This window comes from Populus trichocarpa, chromosome 1 (genome assembly GCF_000002775.5).
Source record: "Populus trichocarpa isolate Nisqually-1 chromosome 1, P.trichocarpa_v4.1, whole genome shotgun sequence".
NCBI classification, from domain to species: domain Eukaryota; kingdom Viridiplantae; phylum Streptophyta; class Magnoliopsida; order Malpighiales; family Salicaceae; genus Populus; species Populus trichocarpa.
Genome location: NC_037285.2, coordinates 16,707,354 through 16,728,778, shown reverse-complemented (window position 1 = coordinate 16,728,778; position 21,425 = coordinate 16,707,354). Strand labels below are relative to the sequence as shown.

At 32.2% G+C, this 21,425-nt stretch overlaps 3 protein-coding genes across 10 annotated transcripts; all 3 read left to right on the top strand.

Annotated features, from left to right (window-relative positions):
* Window positions 1-618: 618 nt before the first annotated feature.
* On the top strand, window positions 619-4,791 carry LOC7475089 (uncharacterized). Its single transcript, XM_002299692.4, has 9 exons — window positions 619-888; window positions 1,672-1,748; window positions 2,461-2,689; window positions 2,829-2,983; window positions 3,106-3,151; window positions 3,247-3,338; window positions 3,486-3,576; window positions 4,004-4,060; window positions 4,325-4,791. The coding sequence occupies exons 1-9, from the start codon at window positions 748-750 to the stop codon at window positions 4,424-4,426; spliced, it is 990 nt and encodes a 329-aa protein (XP_002299728.3). The 5' UTR covers window positions 619-747; the 3' UTR covers window positions 4,427-4,791.
* Window positions 4,792-7,684: 2,893 nt separating this feature from the next.
* Window positions 7,685-10,543, top strand: LOC7475088 (uncharacterized). Its single transcript, XM_002299691.4, has 4 exons — window positions 7,685-7,965; window positions 8,740-8,828; window positions 8,961-9,058; window positions 10,050-10,543. Exons 1-4 carry the CDS (start codon window positions 7,956-7,958, stop codon window positions 10,147-10,149), a joined length of 297 nt encoding a protein of 98 aa, XP_002299727.1. The 5' UTR covers window positions 7,685-7,955; the 3' UTR covers window positions 10,150-10,543.
* A 1,320-nt stretch (window positions 10,544-11,863) lies between these two features.
* Window positions 11,864-17,327, top strand: LOC18094774 (uncharacterized). 8 transcript variants are annotated; one of them, XM_024606982.2, is made up of 14 exons: window positions 11,864-12,052; window positions 12,953-13,364; window positions 13,644-13,732; window positions 14,046-14,210; window positions 14,299-14,626; window positions 14,972-15,080; window positions 15,152-15,224; window positions 15,468-15,521; window positions 15,625-15,681; window positions 15,785-15,953; window positions 16,379-16,507; window positions 16,603-16,773; window positions 16,896-16,955; window positions 17,030-17,327. In XM_024606982.2, the coding sequence occupies exons 1-14, from the start codon at window positions 12,006-12,008 to the stop codon at window positions 17,144-17,146; spliced, it is 1,980 nt and encodes a 659-aa protein (XP_024462750.2). In that variant the 5' UTR covers window positions 11,864-12,005; the 3' UTR covers window positions 17,147-17,327. The 8 variants fall into 8 exon arrangements, with proteins under 8 accessions (XP_024462750.2, XP_024462748.2, XP_024462738.2 ...); XM_024606980.2 differs by having other exon boundaries at window positions 11,865-12,052; window positions 14,052-14,210; window positions 14,962-15,080; window positions 15,298-15,521; XM_024606970.2 differs by having other exon boundaries at window positions 11,865-12,052; window positions 14,962-15,080; window positions 15,298-15,521.
* The last annotated feature ends 4,098 nt before the right edge of the window (window positions 17,328-21,425 follow it).

Genomic DNA, 21,425 nt, shown 5'->3' with positions numbered 1-21,425 from the left:
CTTATTTAATCCATAAAAGCAATGAAAAATTTATTTTAAATTATTTATTTCTTGCCATTCATATGAGTAATTCAGATTTAGATTCCTTTTGTACATGATAGAAAGCATGAACCAAATCTTATTATTTATTTTTAATTTTATAATTTGATTAAATGGAAGGAAAAAAATAAATAATTATATATAGCATGCCTTAAATTAAATCATATCCAAATAATTTTAAATTTGATAATTTATATTTAATAAATATGAGAAAAAAATCCCAATACAAGAAATTTAATCCATGGCCCTTCACTTTTTTATTTTTTTTTTAATTTTATTAGATGGTAATATGTGTTTTCAAACTAATTTGCACATTAATGAAGATTAAATATATTCCTTTGACAATTGTAAAGATACTTCACAAAAGAACTAAAAAAAAAAACCTCTTCAACCACGATACATATTCTCTATTCTATTAAAGTTATAGAATTCGATTTTGCACCAATAATATTTTTTTTATTTTAATACAAAAAGGAAAACAAAAATCATACCAAAAGGAATCATATGCGCGTGCATAATTGAACTCCTATTCAAATGGACACGTATATATAAACACGGGGAGACCGGGAGGGAGACACAAGCCTTGAAAAGCACGAAAAAAAAAAACTCAACTAAACTATTACTAGCGCAAGGCACAAAACTCTCTTGGAACTCTTCGAGTTTTTGAGGCAAGGTTAGTAACAAAACTGCCTCTCTCCCCCTCTGAATATGGAAAGAATCGGACCGTATCGGGTCGAACTGGACGAATCGTATCGGCCTCTCCCTGCAGTGTACCTGGCTTTACTCTTTATATGGTTTCTCTCCGCTTGCTCCTGGACTTTCAATACCTATAAAAACCGCCACTTTTCGGTATGAAATACAGTACTTTTGTTATTTTTATGTAACTTTTGTTTCAAGTTCTTACAATGTCTGACATTGTTGCTTATTTGGGTTTGTTTAGCTTTTATTTGGGTCTGTTTTGGTTGCTGTAAAATTTGATAACTGAAAGCCATTTTATTTGTGAGAAAAATCTGAGTTTGGTTGTTGGCCTCGTGAGGAGTTCAATTTTAAGAACAAAGGGAAAGTATTTGTTTTTGGGTTTTTGGGTTTTGTTGATGATTAGTATGATTTCGATTGCTCTCTATTTGGTTCATGGTCTAAACTTGGTGGAGGAACGGAAATAGTTTTCAGTTTTGACTTTTATTTTTTGAGCAGTGTTTGGGGAAAAAAAATCCTATTTTCCCAGCAACCAAACATAGGTGGTTGTTTGCAACTGGTTTCTGTCAGTGTATTTCTCTGTTTTATTTCTGGGAAATTAAACCAATCGTTGTTTTTCCTTTTTTCCTTTTCTAAATTTAAGACTCCTTTGCGGTTTTATACTGGAATAGTTGAGTTTGGTAATTCTTAATAATAATAAAGGCCTCGAAATATTAATTTCATTTGCTTGCATTTCCTTTTGGTTAATTATCGGGTCTCTTATAGGGAATTAATTTTGTCTCATGACAATTGTTAGAGCACATATTGTAATCCCATCTTTCTGTTTTTTTTTTTATTATTATTATTATCATTATCATTTATTTTTTATTTTTTTTGGGAAGCGCTTATTAATTTGTTTGAGAATGTGCTCTTTGCATTGTGATCATACTAGAGCAGACGATCAATTTGCAGTGGACACTAGCATCTGTGCCATTGATTAAAGCTTTGCAACTCACACTGTCATTCCTCTTCTGGTATGTTTTCTTAATGAAAATGAAATAAGATATGAATTATGACGATTGCCAAAATACAGAAGACATCTTTTATATTAGAAGCTGAGGATCATAAATCTTTCAGATTCTATTTTTGAAATACATTATCATACTACACTTAATACTCTTTGCAAAGTTTAAGAAATACAAATAGAAAAATAATGCTTGTCGAAACAAAAACAAGAAATTTCACTTGCAAATATATGTATATATATTGGACTCATCCTGTTTACGTAAGACTAAATATATGGTTGGTAGATTTGCTTACTTTGTACAAGAAGGGGTAACTGTTTGCGTCAGCATCCGGAAGTACAGAGAACAGCCCCTCGGCTAGATTTAATGAGATCACACTTTCACTTATTTGCGTCCTGTTAGAGAACTAAGTGGGAAAAAAATTAAAAACTAAAACAAAAGACATTTCTCTGCCTTGAGAAATAAGGCACCTTCTCCGGTAAGGAGGGTGTTCATATTTAAAGTTTTACCATTGCATCTTTATCAAGTTTACTAAAATACAAACAAAAACATATATTCTTCTGAAGGTTAAGGGATGTTGTCCAGTTTTACCATTTCATTTTTCATGGATGTTAGATCAAGTAGAGAATATTAAGTGCTTATGCTTCTACTTCTTCTATTTCAACTTCTGTGAAATTCTGTTGAGAAATTTCATCTTAATATTCAAATCATCATTTTGCAGGTATTCTTGCTTTTATCATCAGATATGTTCTCTGTGGATGTCATTTGGGGTGTATGTAACTGGAGTGCTCTTTCAGACAGCTTATTTTGTTTCCTTTATACTAATCTCTCATGGTTACTGCATCATGTATGAGCACCTTTCCATATCTGACCGCCGTACCACAGCTGCACTTGGATGTGTCTATTACCTAACTCTTGTAGGGTACAGAGCTTCTGTACCATACTTCACAGTGAGTTTCCCAAATTAGCATTTCACTTTGACGCTAACATGGCAGTAACTGTTGCTTTTAGCTGACTTTAGGAATTATCATTTTCATATAGTTTTCCTACATTAAGCACTTTTTTTTTATTTGATATGCTCTTATGCAGGTCCTGCTGCTGCTGAATTATTTAATTTCATTCTCTATGATTTTCCGCCAAATATCTCAAAATTTATCAGTATTACGAGAACAGTTAACTGTTGTTGAGGAAGAGGATGTTCAGGCGATGTATGATGCTGTGTATATGAAATATACTATGTTCAAGTATGTGCTGTATAATAAAATATTTATTTCCATATTCTGTTGATTCATAATATTTCAATGCTGGTAATGGTCTAGCTTTTAATGAGAGAAACAACTCACTTGTTTTCTCTTGCACTGTTTAGGAAATTTCAGGGTGCGATGCAGATTGTAGTTATGGCAGAAACTGTGGTATGACTATATTAATTGTAGTTTCTATGTATACTTTAGAATTGCAATATGATCATGATTAGTGAGACAGTTAAGTGCATTTATTTGATTTTCAGATACACTTTAATGTGGATACTTCTTCTGTGAACTACTGGCTGCGCTTGTTAGTCAGAGAATGGGCACAGTTCTGCATCTTTCTGTATATTGGGTATGTGTGAATTACCAATTGCATAATGTCACCTCAGTGGAATGGCTTTTGTCTCCACATTCAAGTAGATGAATGACGTGAATATTTTTGAACCTCAACTTACTTTCTCAGCCATCAATAACTTCCTCTTTCTCTCTTCCCTTACAGGTGGACGTTTAGGTCTCAAGACCGGGCACCTCGTTTCTCTGTTATGCCAAAGTCTAAGGGAGAGCTAATGGTGCCTCCCATTTATAGTATTGTAAGTGATTTTTCTGTGTTCGGAGTTTGGACACCACAAGAGGATAGATACTCCACTAGAAGTTTTCAGGAAAAAAAAAGTGTTTTCTTAATTAACATGTTATGAGGACAATCAGTTTATATTGAGCATGTTTTCTTACTTGGCACTGAAGCCGTTGAATGCTTTCTCATTTTGATACTCTATGCTTGGTAATACAAAAAGATGGCCTTGGTCATAATTGAATGAACTCAAATCTATTTTGGAAAAAAATTAATTAATTTTTTTTTCTTAAAAGTTGGACACTATATTTGATGACTTTTCTCTTTACAATAGAAGTTAAATAGAAAAGGTGATGAGTGTTATCCAGCCTCTATGAATCTCTCAGACTTGAGTATGACTTTAATAATATGTTTTTCGTTTTCTAATAACCTCGAGTCATATTTTGCAGGAAATGGATGCAGAGACTTTCAAGGAGTTTAGTTGTCGTGAATGGCACATTGGAGTGGTAAGTAAATTTCTTAACGTAGACAATTGATAGTTTTATAACCATCTCTTGAAAACTCTCCTATATCAGATCATGTGAACTAAATTTCTTAACTTGCACGGGTTGACATATTGTCGTTGCAATTATGCACCTATTTGCTCTGTTCCTTCGTTTTGAGGAATCTGAATTTACTTGCCTATACCTGAGTTGAGTGGCGAATTCAAACCTTCAATGTGTAGTATACTTGTTGGCTTGTAAACTGAAATAATGTTTCTACTTGTGCAGCCAACCTCTGCAACTTATGATAGAGGCTTGAGCGATCCCATTGTAGTAGTAGTTCAGCATCCGCATCCGCATAGGCTGCCTACAGGCACAACATCTTCTTGAGGGTTGAAGCTCCAAGCCATCAATCTTCTTGTACTGTGCATTCCAGTACAGATTCATGGCCATGGTACAGAAATGTTTCTGGAAACAGGCCAGCGACATCCAGTTTTTCGGTGCAAGTCAGGTCGAGCAGCAAATTTTATTTTAATTTTGACGACCCCACTATTTTTTCCAACAGAAATTTGAAGGGCAACAGCTGGTTGGTTCATCAACGTGAGAAGGTCCCCGCATCCCATGAATATACGTAGCTGTATATATATAAATATATAAAAATAAATGTATATACAACTCTTCCTGTTTGTTTTCATGGCGGATATTTGAGTAAATTTGAGATCAAGCTCGTTAATGTAGGGCTAGGCCTTCAAGTCTCTCTGCAGGCAACTGCTGACATATGCCACCCTCTATTCTCTGGTGGCGTCAAGCCCTTTGTTACTGTTTGGAAAGTAAGATCGACCCGGCTCTATCTACTATAATTGATAAAAGCAATTGACCTTAAAAAAAAAAAAAAACAGCAAAGCCTTTTCATGATGGATATTTTTTTTCACAGTTTAGTGTAAATACTAGTTAGGTGGTTCTTGTTGTGATATGGGCTAATTTTATTTTTTTTTGATATAAAAAATATTTAAAAAAGTTAAAATTCAAGAGTGTTACTTCTATTTGTAAAGGTAGATCCAAGAGCCAAGAGCTTTAGACCTGATTGCAACAATAATAATATTTATAATATTAAAATAATATCAATAGTAATATTTATAATATAAATAATAATATTTTTAATATTAATAATAATATTAAACTTAGTTGATCCAAGTTCTTATAGTTTTTTATCTCTTGAAATCAAATTTATAATTATTTTTATAGTAATAATATTTTTAAAAAAAGTTATTAATGATAATAATAAGAATAACAATAAGAATAATACTAAACTTAACTCTGGGCATTGATTATAAACTTGTGCCTAGCCAAACTTAAGTTTTTAGGGTCTGGTTTTTCTAATAATAATAAAAATAATAATATTTATAATAAAATTAAACTTATCTAATCCAAGTTCTTATAGTTTTTAATCCCTTCAAATCAAATTTATGGGTTTTTTTCAATAGTAATAATATTTTTTAAAAAACATTAATAATAATAACAATATTAAGAATAAGAATAACACTAATAATAATAATAATAACAAGAATAACGGCGACGACGACAACAACAATAATAACTTTTAATTTTATCATTTAAATCAAATCTATAATTTTTTTTCAATAGTAATAATATTTTTTAAAAACTTTATTAATAATTATATTAATAATAATGACAATAATAATATTAAACATGTCTGACTCAAGTTCTTAAAGTTTTAAATTTTACCTATCAAATCAAATCTATGGTTGTTTTTTTCAATATTAATAATATTTTTTTTCAAATTTATTAATTATTATATTAGCAATATTCATTATAATAAAAATAATAATATTAATAATATTAATAATATTATTAAATTTGTATAACCCAAGTTTATGTAGGTCCGGCTGCAATGTCGAAATCAAGAGCCTTAGGTCTAACTATAACACCAGATCCAAGAGTCTTGAATGTAGGTTTGGCTGCAAGGCCATGTCATGAAAGTATGATAACTAAATAGAAAAAAAATTAATATTAAAAAATGAAATTAAACAAAAAAAAAAGATTAATTGAAAAGGAAAAAACAAAGCAAAACACTAGTCCACTTAATAGTGCTTTGTGAGGAGGAATATAGTAAAATCCCCTTATGAAATCATGATAATCTAATAAAAAATAAACAAAATAAATAATAAAATTTAATTCTCAATCAATTTGATATTAAAAGATGAAATTGAAAGAAAAAAACTAATTAAGAAAAAGAAAAAAAATACGAATCAACTGAGTTAACCCGCCAAATCAGGTTAACCCATCACACCTAAGATCCGTGTAATGAGAGTGTGATAACTAAATAGAAAAAAAAATTAATATTAAGGAACCAAATTAAACAAAAAAAAAGATTAATTAAAAAGAAAGAAAAAAGAAAAAAACTAATAACTAATAATATTTTTTTCAAATTTATTAATTATTATATTAGCAATATTCATTATAATAAAAATAATAATAATATTAAACTTGCATAACCCAAGCTTAAGTGGGTCTGACTGCAACGCCAAACTCAAGAGCCTTAGATCTGGCTGCAATATGAAACCCAAGAGCCTTGAATGTGAGTCTGGCTGTAAGGTCATGTCATGAAAGTGTGAAAATTAAATATAAAAAAATTAAATATTAAAGAATGAAATTAAACAAAAAAAATTAATTGAAAAAGAAATAACAAAGAAAAAAAAAAGCAAAGCACTATTCTAATGAATAGTGCTTTGCGAGGAGGGGTACAGTAAAATCCCCTCATAAGATCATGATAATCTAATGAAAAGTAAACAAAAAAAATCATAAAATTTAATTTTCAATCAAATCGATATTAAAAGATAAAATTGGAAGAAAAAAACAAATTAAAAAAAGAAAAAAAATATGAATCAACCGGGTTAACCCGTAAAACCTGAGATTCGTGTCATGAAAGTGTGATAACTAAATAGAAAAAAAAATTAATATTAACAAACTAAATTAAACAAAAAAATTAATTAAAAATAAAAAAGCAAAAAAAAAATCTATAACTTAAAGGCATAAGGAATTTGGAAGAAAAAAACTAATTAAGAAAAAAAAAATTGAATCAACTGGGTTAACCCGTCAAATCAGGTTAACTCATCAAACCTGGGATCCGTGTCATGAGAATATAATAACTAAATAGAAAAAAATTTAATATTAACAAACTAAATTAAACAAAAAAAATTAATTAAAAAAAACAAGAAAAAATCCTATAACTTAGAGGCATTAGGAAATTGAAAAAAAAACAAATTAGAAAAAATCTGAATTAATTGGATTAGCCCGTCAAACCAGGTTAACCCATCAAATCTAAAATCCGTGTAATAAAAATGTGATAACTAAATTAAAAAAAAATACAATTAACAAACTAAATTAAACAAAAAAATTAATTAAAAAATAAAAAAACCCTATAATTAAAAGGTATCAACCTTTTACTATAATTTATACAGTAAAAACTGACCAGATTTAATTATAGTTAATGTTGCTAAATTACTCTATGGATATTCATCATCGTTTTAGAAGAAAAACTCAAAAAAAGTGTTATTATTCAAATCTACATACTAAAATCTTCGTAAATATCAAGTAATGAGTTTTAATAAAAGTTAGAGATAATTAAGTGAAGTAACAAAAAAAAAAACAAAACAAGCCGATAGCAGCGGTCGCCTTCGCGCACGCATACAGCAACCCAACCAACTACCAGTGTGGACAACAACCAAAGAGGCTGCGCGGATAGCCGATAGCAGCAGTCGCCTTCGCACACACATACCAATAACCCGATTCGATTTTTGAGTTTTTCTTTCCATTAGGGTTAAGTAAATAACTCAATGATAGCGTAGGTAAGCTAAAATAGAGAAGGACAGCAGCTCAAGAATCAAAGACACTTGAAATGAGTGCAGGTACAATCTCTCTTTCTTTTGTCTCTAATATAATGAATTGAAGATGATGGGGGTGGTTTTTCTCTTGATCTCCAACTTTGTACTGAAACAGTCAAGTAATTACTTTTTTGTTCCTTTTACTCTTTGTGCGTTTTACCCTATAAAGACTGAAACTGGAAAAGAAGAAGAAGAAGAAGAAGAAGAAGAAAATTTTGCAGAATCGCTGAAGGAGAATGATAGGGCGATACATGCCAGCTATCTTTTATATTCTGAGATACTACTAGTCACCAGTCACTGCATATGTTTGACGATGTTATTGCTGGCTCTTTTGTTGAAATAACAATCAGTTTTTGAAAATGTCTCTTAACAAGACATTTTTCAAGTTGTAATTTTTATAGGTTAAGATTTCAAATTTCTAGAGATAAACCATTGTGGCATGGTTCTATGATTGGTTGTGCAAGTGCATAACTACATCATGGGACTTTACATCTCGGTGCAATTTGTATGGAAAATCATGTAAAAATGCACGATGAGGGGTTGCAGCTTTTCAAGTGGAAGGAAAGCTGCGGTTGTTTACTTCTTTCACTGAAGTATCAATTTGTTGATCTTAGAATATGAATAGTCTCCTTGTGTTATCTTAGTGTCATGCACTGTTCTCTTCTGGGGACCAATCCATTTTTAAACGAATTGACATTGCATAATCCTCTAATTTTGATTACCTGTGAGAGAAAAAAATTGAACATTTTTCATGTGCATATTTCATGAGTCCTTTATGTTTTCAAAACATATCCGCAGGTGGTGCATTTGGTGGAAATAGAGGATTGAGACCAGTACCGCCAGAAAAGGGCATCTTCCCCTTGGACCACATGCATGAATGTGACTTGGTGCTGTTTCTTTTGAGTCTCCTACTTCTAAAATTTTAGTTTTTGCTAGTTTTGTGAATTTACAATGAAATATTTCTGTAATCTTTTTAATTTCTTGTTGGTTCCTTAGCTTTTATAATGGGTTTGTTTCAGGAGAAGAAAGATTACCTCAATTGTCTCAAATCTTCTGGTCACCAATCTGAAAAATGTAGACTTTTCTCCAAAAAGTACCTGGAATGTCGTATGGAAAAGTAAGTCTGCTGGATTTCTCTACTATCCTTTGCTGTAATTTGTTCTTTTGCATCTAGTTTCTTTCTGATTGTGGTTAATTTCTGAAAACCCAAAAGAAGCATATCTAGTGAGGGTTGGTGTGTGTGTGTGTGTGTGGGGGGGGGGGGGGGGGGGGTGTTGTCCATGCTGATACCTGCCTGAATTATGTAGTGTTTTGTTTAAGTGAATGACTGTTACGATAAATGTTCATATTCTTTAGCAATGAAAATTGCATAAACTCCATGTGGTAGGTAGTGTTGCCATAGTTTTGCACAACTTCTCTACATGGTTATAGGAAATCCTGGTTGTGATGCAATCTGTCTTGACTTGTAAAAGAAAAGCACATAACAACTGCTACATCCTAAATCCAGGAAGCAGAAAGCTAAAATCAGCGAATACTGAAAGCCTATATAATTAAAAAGGAAAACTATTTGCTGTGTTAAAATGTAAAATTAAATAAAGATAACTGGTAGTAGTTTATTCAAATTCTTCTGGAAAAGTAGTTTGTTCAAACTCTTCTGGGAAAGATAATGGCAAAGGATTCATTTAAGGAAAAGGTGCCACTTTATTAAACCCTGAATACATTTATGCCTTGGTTGAATTAAATTACAACCTTTTTTTTGTGTGCATTTGGCATGATCTTCCCTATTAAAATTTGGCATTTACAATGATTTTTGTTGTGAGCAAATTTCTGTGCTAGAATGTTGTGTGCATTCTGCATGATAAGAGTAGTGAAACAAAAATCGTTGTTGTTTGATATCATAATCAAATCCTAGAAAGTTGAGCAATTACTGCTCAGACAGCTATGTTTTCAGAGGCAGATGAAGAAACTGTGTAAACGAAAACTGTGGCCATCCTGGATTAATGTTGGCTGATCTATCATATTCAAGTCATAGCCATTCAACATTTGTTTTCAAGTTTGTTCGTGGAGAGGTCTCACATAACCTAGAACATTTCATTGTTATCCTGCAGAAACTTGATGGCTAAGCAAGACATGTCAGAACTTGGGTTTGGAAAGGTTTCTGAGATAGATGCTCCAGGTGAAAAACCCAATGAGAGAATTAATAACTGATCTGGAACTAGTGGCTATACGATCTGGAACTAAAGGATGAAGAAGAGGGTATCACAAAGTTGGAAAAGCTTTTGCGGTTCAAACTGAGTCAATGGGCATTTTCATTTTCTTTTTCATTTGACTGATGTACGTTTCATTATGATCAAAGACAGCGAATGAAGCGAAGATATCCAACCGTTACAGGGTTTGATTCAAACACTTTTGAGGACCTAGATAGGGATGCATAAATTTTTGTAACCAACTGCTGTGTTGATCATTCACAGTTTGCTAACAGCTTTTGCTGATCCTGCGTTATCTAAACAGGACATTAGAATTATTTTGTTTTGCATTGTTTCGGTTGGTTCTATCAGATACATTCACTTAATCCAAAATCTTTGGGATTTATTAGGGTCAAGTTCTTAAGAGCTCTTTTCCTCTTTCCCCTAAAACCCCATGTTTATTCTTCAGTGCTGTTTGCAATTATAGATTCACATTCAGTCAAATGCTATGATGATCTTAAAGAATTGCCCGCCAAGTGCCAACTGAATGCTATTTACATTTGACAATATGTTAGTTGCCGATGACTACATTCAGTTGCACTCACCAGACATTGTCCGACATTCGGTCAATTGTGACTCAATGTGATCGTCATTCATCGACATTCGATCGAAAAAAGAATACGGTGAAGCCACCTATTCCTTACTTGTCTTGGTTCAAAGATGATGCTATCCATTTTCCGTGCAGATGATAGAAATATAAAATGCCAGTGCAGCCAAAAAAAAAAAAACTTGGTCAGGATTATTACGTTGCCATTTGTTTACGTGGCTGCAATTAAAATAGAATTTACAGTCATTTGATAATGAAAAAAAATGATTTATTGTTCATGGATCCTATATAATTTTTGTGTCCAAAATGCAAGTAATAAAAAGTAAGGAATTCCTGTTTTTCGCATGTTAATTGCACTGTTCATTGAATAGTACAATTAGCATGAACAGTGTACATTGATACACTGATCATATGAACAATGCAAGAGAATTGCACTGTTCACTTAAAAAACAATGAACAGTGCAATTCCCTTGCACTGTTCACGTGAACAATTTTTTTTTTCAGTGTGTTAATTTTATTAACAGTTTTTTTTAAATAAAAAAAACTAGTTTATAGTGAATTAAATTCACTCGCACTGTGATGTGAACAATATTTAGAGTGAATTAAATTCACTCGCACTATAATATCAATTTTATACCTGATAATATTTTATCTAATTTTATTACATGTTCAAAAAATTATGAAAACTGTAGTTCTTATCGGATGAATTTTGTACGTAATAGAATTATAAATAATTTAATGAAATAATAAAAAATATTTTATATAAAGTATTATTTATTTCATAATGTAATAGGAGTAATTAATTCTACAATATTTAAATTTAAAACCATCAATATTAATATATATTTTTTAAAATTATTTTATAACCTCAATTTCAAAAGCATTTTTAACCAAATACATTAAATTATTTTTTTTTTAATCTTAATTTCAACCACAGTTTTAACAAAACTTCTATTTTTTCAAACCAATTTTAATTAAAAATATTTTTTATAAAATAACTTTTTTTAAATTATAATTACAACAATTACCACAATACCAAACAAGCAATGGTAGTCAAATGAATCCAGTATTTCCTAGCAGTCCAAAAAAACTTGAAAGGTGTAGCTGCTGGCGGGAGGTAAACCCTAAGCTACATCCTCCTACCTTGTAACTACAAAAAAAAAAAAAAAAACTCTCACTCTCTCTCTCTTCCTCGAAGGCATCGCTAAGGGCACTCCCCTTGTATAAAAACTCGATGCTCCACATTTTCTATTCTCTCTCCTCCTTCTTCCATGGCTTGCCATTGGTCTCTGCAACTTAACAACTCATTCTACTTCTCGTAAGTTCCTCCTATCTAATGCTTACATGCAATAGACATAGGCGTATCCACGCATTTCTAAATGTCTTTGTTACCCGCTTGTGACTTGCCTACAAGTGATATGATTATACATGGAGTAAAGGAGATAGCGGTGAAGTTAAAGATGTAGTTATGGCAGGCATCTATGAAGTGATTCTTGTGCATTTTCCATTTTTGAGTATGTCTGTGCTGCATTACTATATATAGTCTTGGAACTGGATTGAATCGTGTTTATGTAAACTACAGATCTAAACTTCTTTTGCTCTTATTATATTCTTCTGCCTCATAAAGATTAATTCTTGATTGCCCAAGAATACACTGTTTATGCTTGGACTAAACTGGAAACAACTAAGAGAGCAGAAATTAGGTGTAGTTTTTAATCATTCATGACCAAGCTTGACGTTTGAACTTACCTTCTGGGACATTTCTGCTTTGTATAAATGTAGTATGGACCTCTAGCAAGGCTCTGAGTGGATAACAACTTACTTTCCACCAACAATATTTATTGACTTCTGCAAGATGGGGTCTGGATTGTTGAAAATAAGAATGGAGGAATAATATAGATTGCAGGCTCTGTTCAGTTGATGGGGCTAATGAAAACACCCGGGCTATATAAAATTATTTATCAAAATTAGGAAATTGTATTGAAGTTACATAGAAGAGAGTAAAGATTCTATTCAATTTAATTCCTCCAGCTTGAGGATTTCTAGACACTTGTTTTGTTGGGTTTCATTATTGGTATCCAACAATTTTATGAACTTATGTAACAATGTGTTCAATAATGAGGATTATATGTCCATGTTAAATTTGCCATTTGAATGCTTGTCTGAACTGGAGGGAAGAATATTTCATTATTGATTGGCTGTCCTTTTGAGGTCACAGGAAGTCTTCTGGATCAAAATGCAAAAGAAGGATCAAGGCTGATGCTCCAAACTTTTCAAAATTTAATGGGATGGAACATGGGGTTTCTTTCTTTTCGAAGAATAGCATTTCACTTGGATTTGTGTTTGCACGTTATACTTCCCGGTACATTTCTTTGAAGGTGTTATCTTCCATGTCTTCTTCTGCTTCTACTGGAGAAATTAATGACGTGAATGAGGCTGTTGTGAGTAGACCTGATGATAAAAACATGGAGTTAACTCGAATAAATTGTCTTGTGTGGGTACTGCATGAGTCTGCAACAAGCTTTTCCCAAGCAGTTGAGTCCCTTGAACTGGCAGGAAGTGGTCCAGAACTTGCAATGGCATGGAATGGGAAGGATGTCCATATATGGCATAAACGTTTGGCATATCAGGTATAGACAAACCAAACTAATGCATTAGCAATATGCTTCTTTTTTTTTTTTTTTTTTTGTTATATAACCTGAAAAAAGTTAGATTAATTCATTGTTGCTTGTGATTAAGATCATTGTTTCTATAATCATAATTGGTCATTTAATTCAAATATTGTGCTCATATGTTGTTCTGCACTTGAACACTCAGAGATAATTTAATTGTTTAGCGGTGGAACCCTCTTTATGAATGTAGAAAACATAAAATTTCAAACAAGAATCGTTGACTAATATGGCTGTCAGGTAGCTGTTTATGCTTTGCTGAAAACGGCAATTGAAGTAGAGATTTTGCTTTCTCATGATCGTCACAACCCATCTCCAGTTAAAGAAATGTAAGTAATTCTTATGTGTAAGTACATATGTTCATGGTAATTACAATTCCTTAACCAAAGAACTTATGGCAACGGATGTAGAGGGGGTTTATTTAAACCCAAAGTAATGCTTGTACATGATGTTTTAGCTTGGTATAACTCTATAAGAGATTTGATTCCATTTCTTGGATGTTTGGCATTAAGACAAACTGGTAGTTTAAACCTCATCCGAGATGCATTCTGTGTCTGCTGATTATACTCTTTCTATTTCTTCCATGGTTCAAATATTCGTGGTCCATATATCATCTAGTTTGATGCTTTTACTTTTCATTAGGTCCAGCTTTACCCCGAAGATAAACTTGCTAGGCGAGTACATAGAAAACCAATTGAACATGAAGCATCCAGAATTAGTACAGTGGTTTAAAGTGGTGGAATTGCCTCATATAGCAGGATTTTTTGCTCCTTCGCTGAAACAGTGGTCTGTAGAATATGCTGGAAGGTTTGTTCGTTTAATCCGCTGCTTCATGTCATTGCAATTTACCTTTAGTTCTTGAATTATGATTTAGCCTATAGACATATATATTCAGTGGTGTTGCAGGGATTATTGTAGCAATAAGCTGCTGTGCGGCTGTTGGAAAATTGGGCAGTGAAAGAATTTGCTGTCCATTATTCACGTTGTCACTAGAGGATGTATTAATAGAGCTCATGGATCTTTCACATAGTATTGTTGAAGTGGACAAATTACACAAACTAGCAACCGAGGCAGGATTTGAACTTGATTTCTTGTCCCATTTTGGTGCAAAGGTTTTCCCGTGCAATAAAACTGAAGAACTAGAGCTCTGGATTGGGTTGGCGCAGCAAAAACTTTCATTGGCACTCAGCAAAGAAATTGATTTAAGAGGCACAGGAAAGAGGGTCAGTTCCTGCATGACCAAATATCTTTGAAGTTTTTAAAAAACAGTCATAGTATTAGCACATATTTAGCAGGAGTTTTTCCCTGACAGAAAGTTAAGTCATCGTCAATAGATGGATTTTAGACGCATCAATATGTTGTTCTCACTCAAATCCTGACTTTTATAATAACACATCTGGTGTAACAAAATACTGTTGTCCTGTTATTAGGTAACTTTTATATAAACTTAGAATTTCTAACTGTTTAAGTAAATTTGGGTACCGGTGGTGAGATTGTCAAGTAAAGTTGCATTTCTCTGGAATTTGAATAATGGCTCTTAATTATAATATTATAACAGGCTCGTGCAGATAGTTTGGCCACTCTGGGGCTTTTTGCATATCTGGGAAGAAAGACTAGATTATTCTTGTCAAGAATGGGCATTAAGGATCTTGATGAGCTTGTTCTGGACTTCCTCAGGTAACTTCTGAAAACTGAATGTTCAATTTGTGTATACAAACTGAGTAAGAGGTCACATTCTTTACCTGCAGTTATTTGGAGTGTGGCTGCCTTTTTGTTTACCCTGAACTTGCTTCTGTGTCAACATATCAATGTTTCATGGAGGTAATTTTAATTGTAGTTTTATTGGAAACAAAGAAATGAGAAGCTCTCTAATATATGTAAAACATCCTTCTAGGTCGTAAGTGATGAAATAGGATGGCTTGATTTTTATGCTGCATGCTCTTTTTTAAGCAATCAAGAAAGGGAAAGGTCCAAACAGCACACAATTCAAGCAGAGAAAGAGATAATTCTATCTACTGTATTTACTGTTTGTTATGATGTTTTCTCTGGTTTTGCTCACTTCAGCCGTTCAGCTCAACAGCCCTTAGATGCAGAATTGCTAGCTTTCTTGCTCCGAAGGTTGTAAACAATATTTCTACTTCCACTATTAAGTTATTCTATTAAAATACTTGATCTGCTTCATTGACCAATTGATTGTTGACCTGTTCTCTCAATTTTTCAGTCAAAGTCTGTTAACTATCTGTCTGGAAGACTACTGGGCAGTTTATGATAGATCTTGGTATGCTGTTTGTTTTACTTTCAACTCTTTCCTAATTGCAATTGGACATGAACCAACTTATGGGAATTCAATATAACTGTGCACATGCTGTTTTTCTCTGCAGTGAACCACTAAAGATTGTAGAAGCAGGTGCCTCTGACCACATGCTACCTGTAGGAACAAAGGGAAATGAGAATTTATATGTGACATTAGAAGCGCAACAGAGACCAGCTGAGTTAATACTAAAGGGATGCCTGACAACAAAATCTCTACAAAGCATTAACCTGAGAAAGGTATGGCTAACTGCGATCCTTGACCAGTTGAAGAAATAGGTGGTATTGTTTGCCAACTACATAGATTCTGCAATGAAACTAGAGTGTTGAGTAATTACAAGGTAGAAGTTTGAGTTGAAAATACCTAGAGTTTCAAGGAAAGCAAACTAGGTATTGATTATTTTTAGTCTGGAACAATGGAAAGAAATGACAGAAGTACTGAAGATTTGATAGCTACTACAAAGACCAACTTTTCTGTTTATGCATGCATGCATGCATATGTACTTACGTACAATACGGAACTAAATGCTAAAGATTCTTAAACATCAAGAGATATCCAAAATTTAGCACTCGACATCTTTCACCAATTTATTCTTAGACAGTTGCAAGATGGCCACGTTCCTCGTATCTGATTTCTTTGGTATTCATTTGCCTTTTAAGAGCAGGCTAGTTGCTCTGCCCAGAGAGAAGCAATAACTCATGTGGAAGCCTCCAGCACCACCGCCACCAGACCAAATCTTCCACATGAGAGCTTACTCAGAAAATACAGTGTCAAATTGGTATCTACAAGCTCGGTAAGCCCAATTGTCCTGCACCTCTTTTCAATGAACAGCATGGTTTCATTTTTGGATGCTGGATTGCTAACATAGAAAAGCAAATTGTTTTGAAGGATCTGTGGATGGGAACCCAATTGCTTGTTGTAGACATCAGTTGTGCTCTGAAGCTACTCTTAAAGCAATTTCATGGCCACGAAGTTACAATAAGAGAAAGAAAGAAGTTAAAGAGAACGCTAAATGACATTATAACACTAATCCCAGTTACAATACTAATGCTGCTTCCTGTAAGCACCCATGTACCCTAATGAAGATACTCTGTTATTTAGGTTAGAAGTGCAGTTTATACAAGCAGAAATCTAATAATTGTTGAAAGAATCGATTGAATCTTCTTTTCCTATATATCCAGGTGTCTGCTGTAGGTCATGCAGCTATTCTAGCAGCCATCAAGAAATATATGCCGTTCTTGGTATGTCTTTCTGCAGATCTTCCTATTCCTTTTACCATTTCCGCTGATCTTGTTTTCCTTTACTGTGTAATTAGATCCCTTCTTCATACTCCGCTGAGCGACTTGAGGTTGTGAAACAACTAGATAGAACCAAGAAGATGGAAGTTCAGTCATGGATCAACCTTGAAGATCCATCCTCTAGAATACCATGAATAAGCACTCTTTCCACGCTAGTGCTGTCATCTGAAGTAATAAATTAGTTTCATGTGTAACTGCTACATACCTAATTGTATGATCTGAGTTTGTAAATACATGATTGCATATATATGTTGAGAGCATAATGTAACTTGCTAATGCTACACTGTATAGATTCAATCCGTTTCTTTTTGGTTAGATATTGCTTACCTGTTTGTTAAGTAAATGAGAACTAGTTGTAAAAATTGATAATATACAGGCTTGCTGCGGTAATGGACTTTTTTCCCCTGGATTTCATCCTGCTCAAACCAACAATGTTCTATAGCAATTGCATCACTAGGCTCTCTTTGCGAAAAAAGTTGTAAACATACCAAAATACACACAATAGGGTACTGCAACTGCTGAAAACACAAAAACAACACATGATATTATTAGAATCATCTTTCCAATATCTTTAGTGAGAAATGCAGAACGAAGAGGAACATCTGGATCGGCCAGGGTTAAAAGTGAGATTTCATTTTTGGTGCTCTAGAAGAGGTCCTCCTGCTACTAATTACTGATATATAAAAAGTAATGCTGTTATATGCCTTGTCAGAAGCGGAGTAAGGTATGAAATCGATCACCTAGGCTGTGTAGAGGATCTTCGTGATACTCAGATCATCTGTTAACAGGTATTATAATGATGTAAGAGTAAAGAAGATGTTTATTAATGTCTACCACGCTTTAACAGGGAAAGGAAAAGAAAACAGGATGTCATTTCCTTGAAAAATCACACAGAAGACACGATATCATTAACAAACACCGATAACTCTGATAAAGCAAATGGAGACTGCATCTGTAAGGAGATATTGTTGCCCACGAACTAGCAAGTAAAAATAAATAAAATCATTGAAGATGTCGTTTATTTGAACATACCGGGCATCACCTAATCTACCTTGCATAACCCACCAACATGCCAACTTAGGCTGGGCAAAACAACCAATATGTTTGGTCCTCTTATATTTTTAAAATGAATTTCGAACCTATTCTGTAACAATATCTTGTCCCCGAAACTTTCTATTAGAAGAAGATAGTTAATAATAAAATAAAATTTATTATGAATAATTATATATGAGATCTAGTTGATCTTCCATACAGAAGTAAACTATTAGAACATAAGTAGATCTTTAAAATGAAAATAAAAGCTGATGAAACTATTGATAAATATAAAATAAGACTTGTCATTAAAGGATTCAAACAATAAAAAGATCCGGACTATTTTGACACATATTTATTTGTATCAAGAATAACTTCCATGTGAATGTTAATAGATATCACAATTATTAACAAGTTTAAAATACATTAAATGGATGTATGTACATCTTTTTTAAATGGTGATCTTGATGAAGAGGTTTACATGAAACAACTCGAGAGGTTTGTTGTTAATGGATTAGAAAAGGAAAGTTTGTAAGCTTACTAAACCATTATATGGTTTGAAACAAACTCCTAAACAATGACATAAAAAATTTGGCAATATTATGTTCTCAAATGAGTTTAAAATCAATGAAGTTGATAAATATGTTCATGTGAAAAAACACAAATAAAAGTTATGTCATTGTATGTCTCTATGTAGACAATATGCTTGTTTTGGGCAACAATGATTACATGATCAAATATTCAAAGAAAATATTAACTAATAAGTTTGATAAGAAAAATTTATGCGTTGCAATTTTTATATTAAGTATAAAAATTCTAAGGCATCTTATGAATTGGTATTGTTCTAATCTTATTATTATGTTAAGAAAACTTTTGATTAATCTTCCAAGGGTGACAATAACATAGTAAAAAACCAATAGACATAAGTGTTCATATGTTCAAAAAAAAAGGAAATACCAATTGAAATATTCTTGAATAATTAGGAGTTTGATGTGCGTCATGAACTGCATAAGACCAAATATTGCATGCTAGTTAGCAAACTTAGTAGATTTATTGTTAATTCAAGTATGGATCATTGAAAAGCAATAGATAGAGTATTCAAATTTTAACATACACCTTTGGATTATGGGTTACATTATACTAGTTACCAAGTGGTACGAGAAAGGTATAGTGATGCTAATTGGATATCTGACACTAAGCATTCAAAATCCACTAGTGAATATGTTTCATATTTGGTGAAGTAGCAGTGTCATGAAAATCCTCTAATCAAACATGTATCACAAGATCTACAATGAAATAATAGTTTATTGGTTTTAATAAAGTTGGAAAGGAAGCTGGGTGACTTTAGAGTTTCTTAAAAGATATTTTATGCTGGTCAAAACCAATGCCAACAATTTATGTTCATCATAACAACCAATCTATAATTGGAAGGGCATAAAGTAGTATGTATAATGATGATTATAGACATATACATCATAAATATAATACCATTAAATAATTGCTCTTAAATAGTATTATTTCCATTAACTATGTAAAGTCAAAGAAAAATATTGCAAATCTGCTAATTAAAGGATTGTCGAAAGAGCTCGTGTATGATTCATTGAAAATAATGGGATTAAAGCCTTTAAAGATTAAATAGTATAATGATGGTAATCATACCTTGTTGACTAGAAATCCTAAGATCTAGCTTCAAAAAGAAAATTAACTCGTATAACATTCTTAATAGCACTAGAAAATTAAATTAATATTTCCTACTTATTTTTATGATGAAAAAAAGGTGTTAGATGTAGCATGATAAAGGGTGAGTTGTGCTTAATAATTTTCATATCTTAGTATTCCAAGTGAATTATAGCAAAATACTCTTAATGAAAAATTACCTATATGAGTGAGAAGTGTGGCTGAATTTTTATTTTTATTTTGTTTTAGGAAAGGTTGAATTATCTGAAGCACTAATGAATTCAAGAGTTGTTTAGGGTCAAAATGAATACAAAAGTAAGAACAAAAAAAAATCTCTAAATAGAGAATTATGTGAATATTATTGTCTTAGTTTATATAAAAGGCTAAAATAGTTCAAGAGATCATGTTTTCTATTTAGACAAATAAATCCAATAGTATTTTACTAAAAATATTCAAAGATAAAAGCTACTTGTCCTGATATGTGATCCACCAAATCAATATATCTTTATGAATCTTTGAGTCTTTTATATTGGTCAAACAATTTCCATTCATGTGGGGAACAATTAAAAATTTGATTAAAACCATGGTTAATAGGCACCTAAAAAAAAAACAAGCTTTTCTGGTTGTTTATAAAGTGGAAATGTGAGAACTTTAAATTTATTCCAAAAGACACCTCAAGTATCTAGAGAGGAAAGAACCTAAGTAAAATAGGTTTTAGATTTAAGCCACACACACGTGTGTAACTCAGTTTGGACTTTTGTTAGGTCTCGAGCTATGGGCCAAGCTTGGGTTTGGATTTACTATAAAACATTTTTTTAGGCTATAAAATATTATATTTTTCCAATCTATTCTGATCTTGGGTTTGTATTTATAACTTTTTTGCCATAAAGAAATATTTTTTTCCAGTCCATTGTTTTATCGATCTTATGAATAAAAAGTGTAATGTTTTGAATATAAAGACATAGAAAAAGGCTTGGATGCAGGAATAAATGAATGAGGGGTATAATAGTAATTGAATAAAGAGATGATAAATATAAATAGAAAGAAGAAAAAAAAAGAGATCTGAATATTTTGAGAGAGCAAACCGTGAGAGAGAAGGGAGAAAGAAGAAGAGAAAAGAGGGAAATTAAAAGGAAAATAGAAAGGAGTTGAAGAAATAAGTTTAAAGGTAAGATTTAGGTTGTTAAATGTATAAATGTATGTTAATTGAACTTTAATTTCAGTTTTGATGAATGTTAGGGTTTTGAAAATTTGTATTTCGGGTTTGATTGATGAGTTAATTTGAATGTTATAGGGTTAATTGTTGTGGATATTTGATTATTTGGTTGATTTTGAGAGATTGAATTGAAAGATGATGATTTTGAGTTATGATTTTGTTTGAATGGTGAATTTGTGTTAGAAATTTGAAGAGAACAGTAGGTTTTCTGTTAAAATTCTGGGTTTGAGGTTGAAGATGACAAAATTTCAGTTTGGTCCCTTAATTTGTGAAAATTACAGTTTAGTCTCCAAACTTTGGAAAATTACAGATTGGTCCCTGGAGCATATTCCGAGATTCTGAACAGAATAAAAGATGAATTAAGGGCAGAATTCCTGTATAATTATGAAATTTTAACACTTTCAATTTGGTCCTCCAATTTGACAAAAATTACAATTTGACCCTAAAAAATTGGTAAAATTCCAGAATGGTCCCTGGAGCATAAGGAG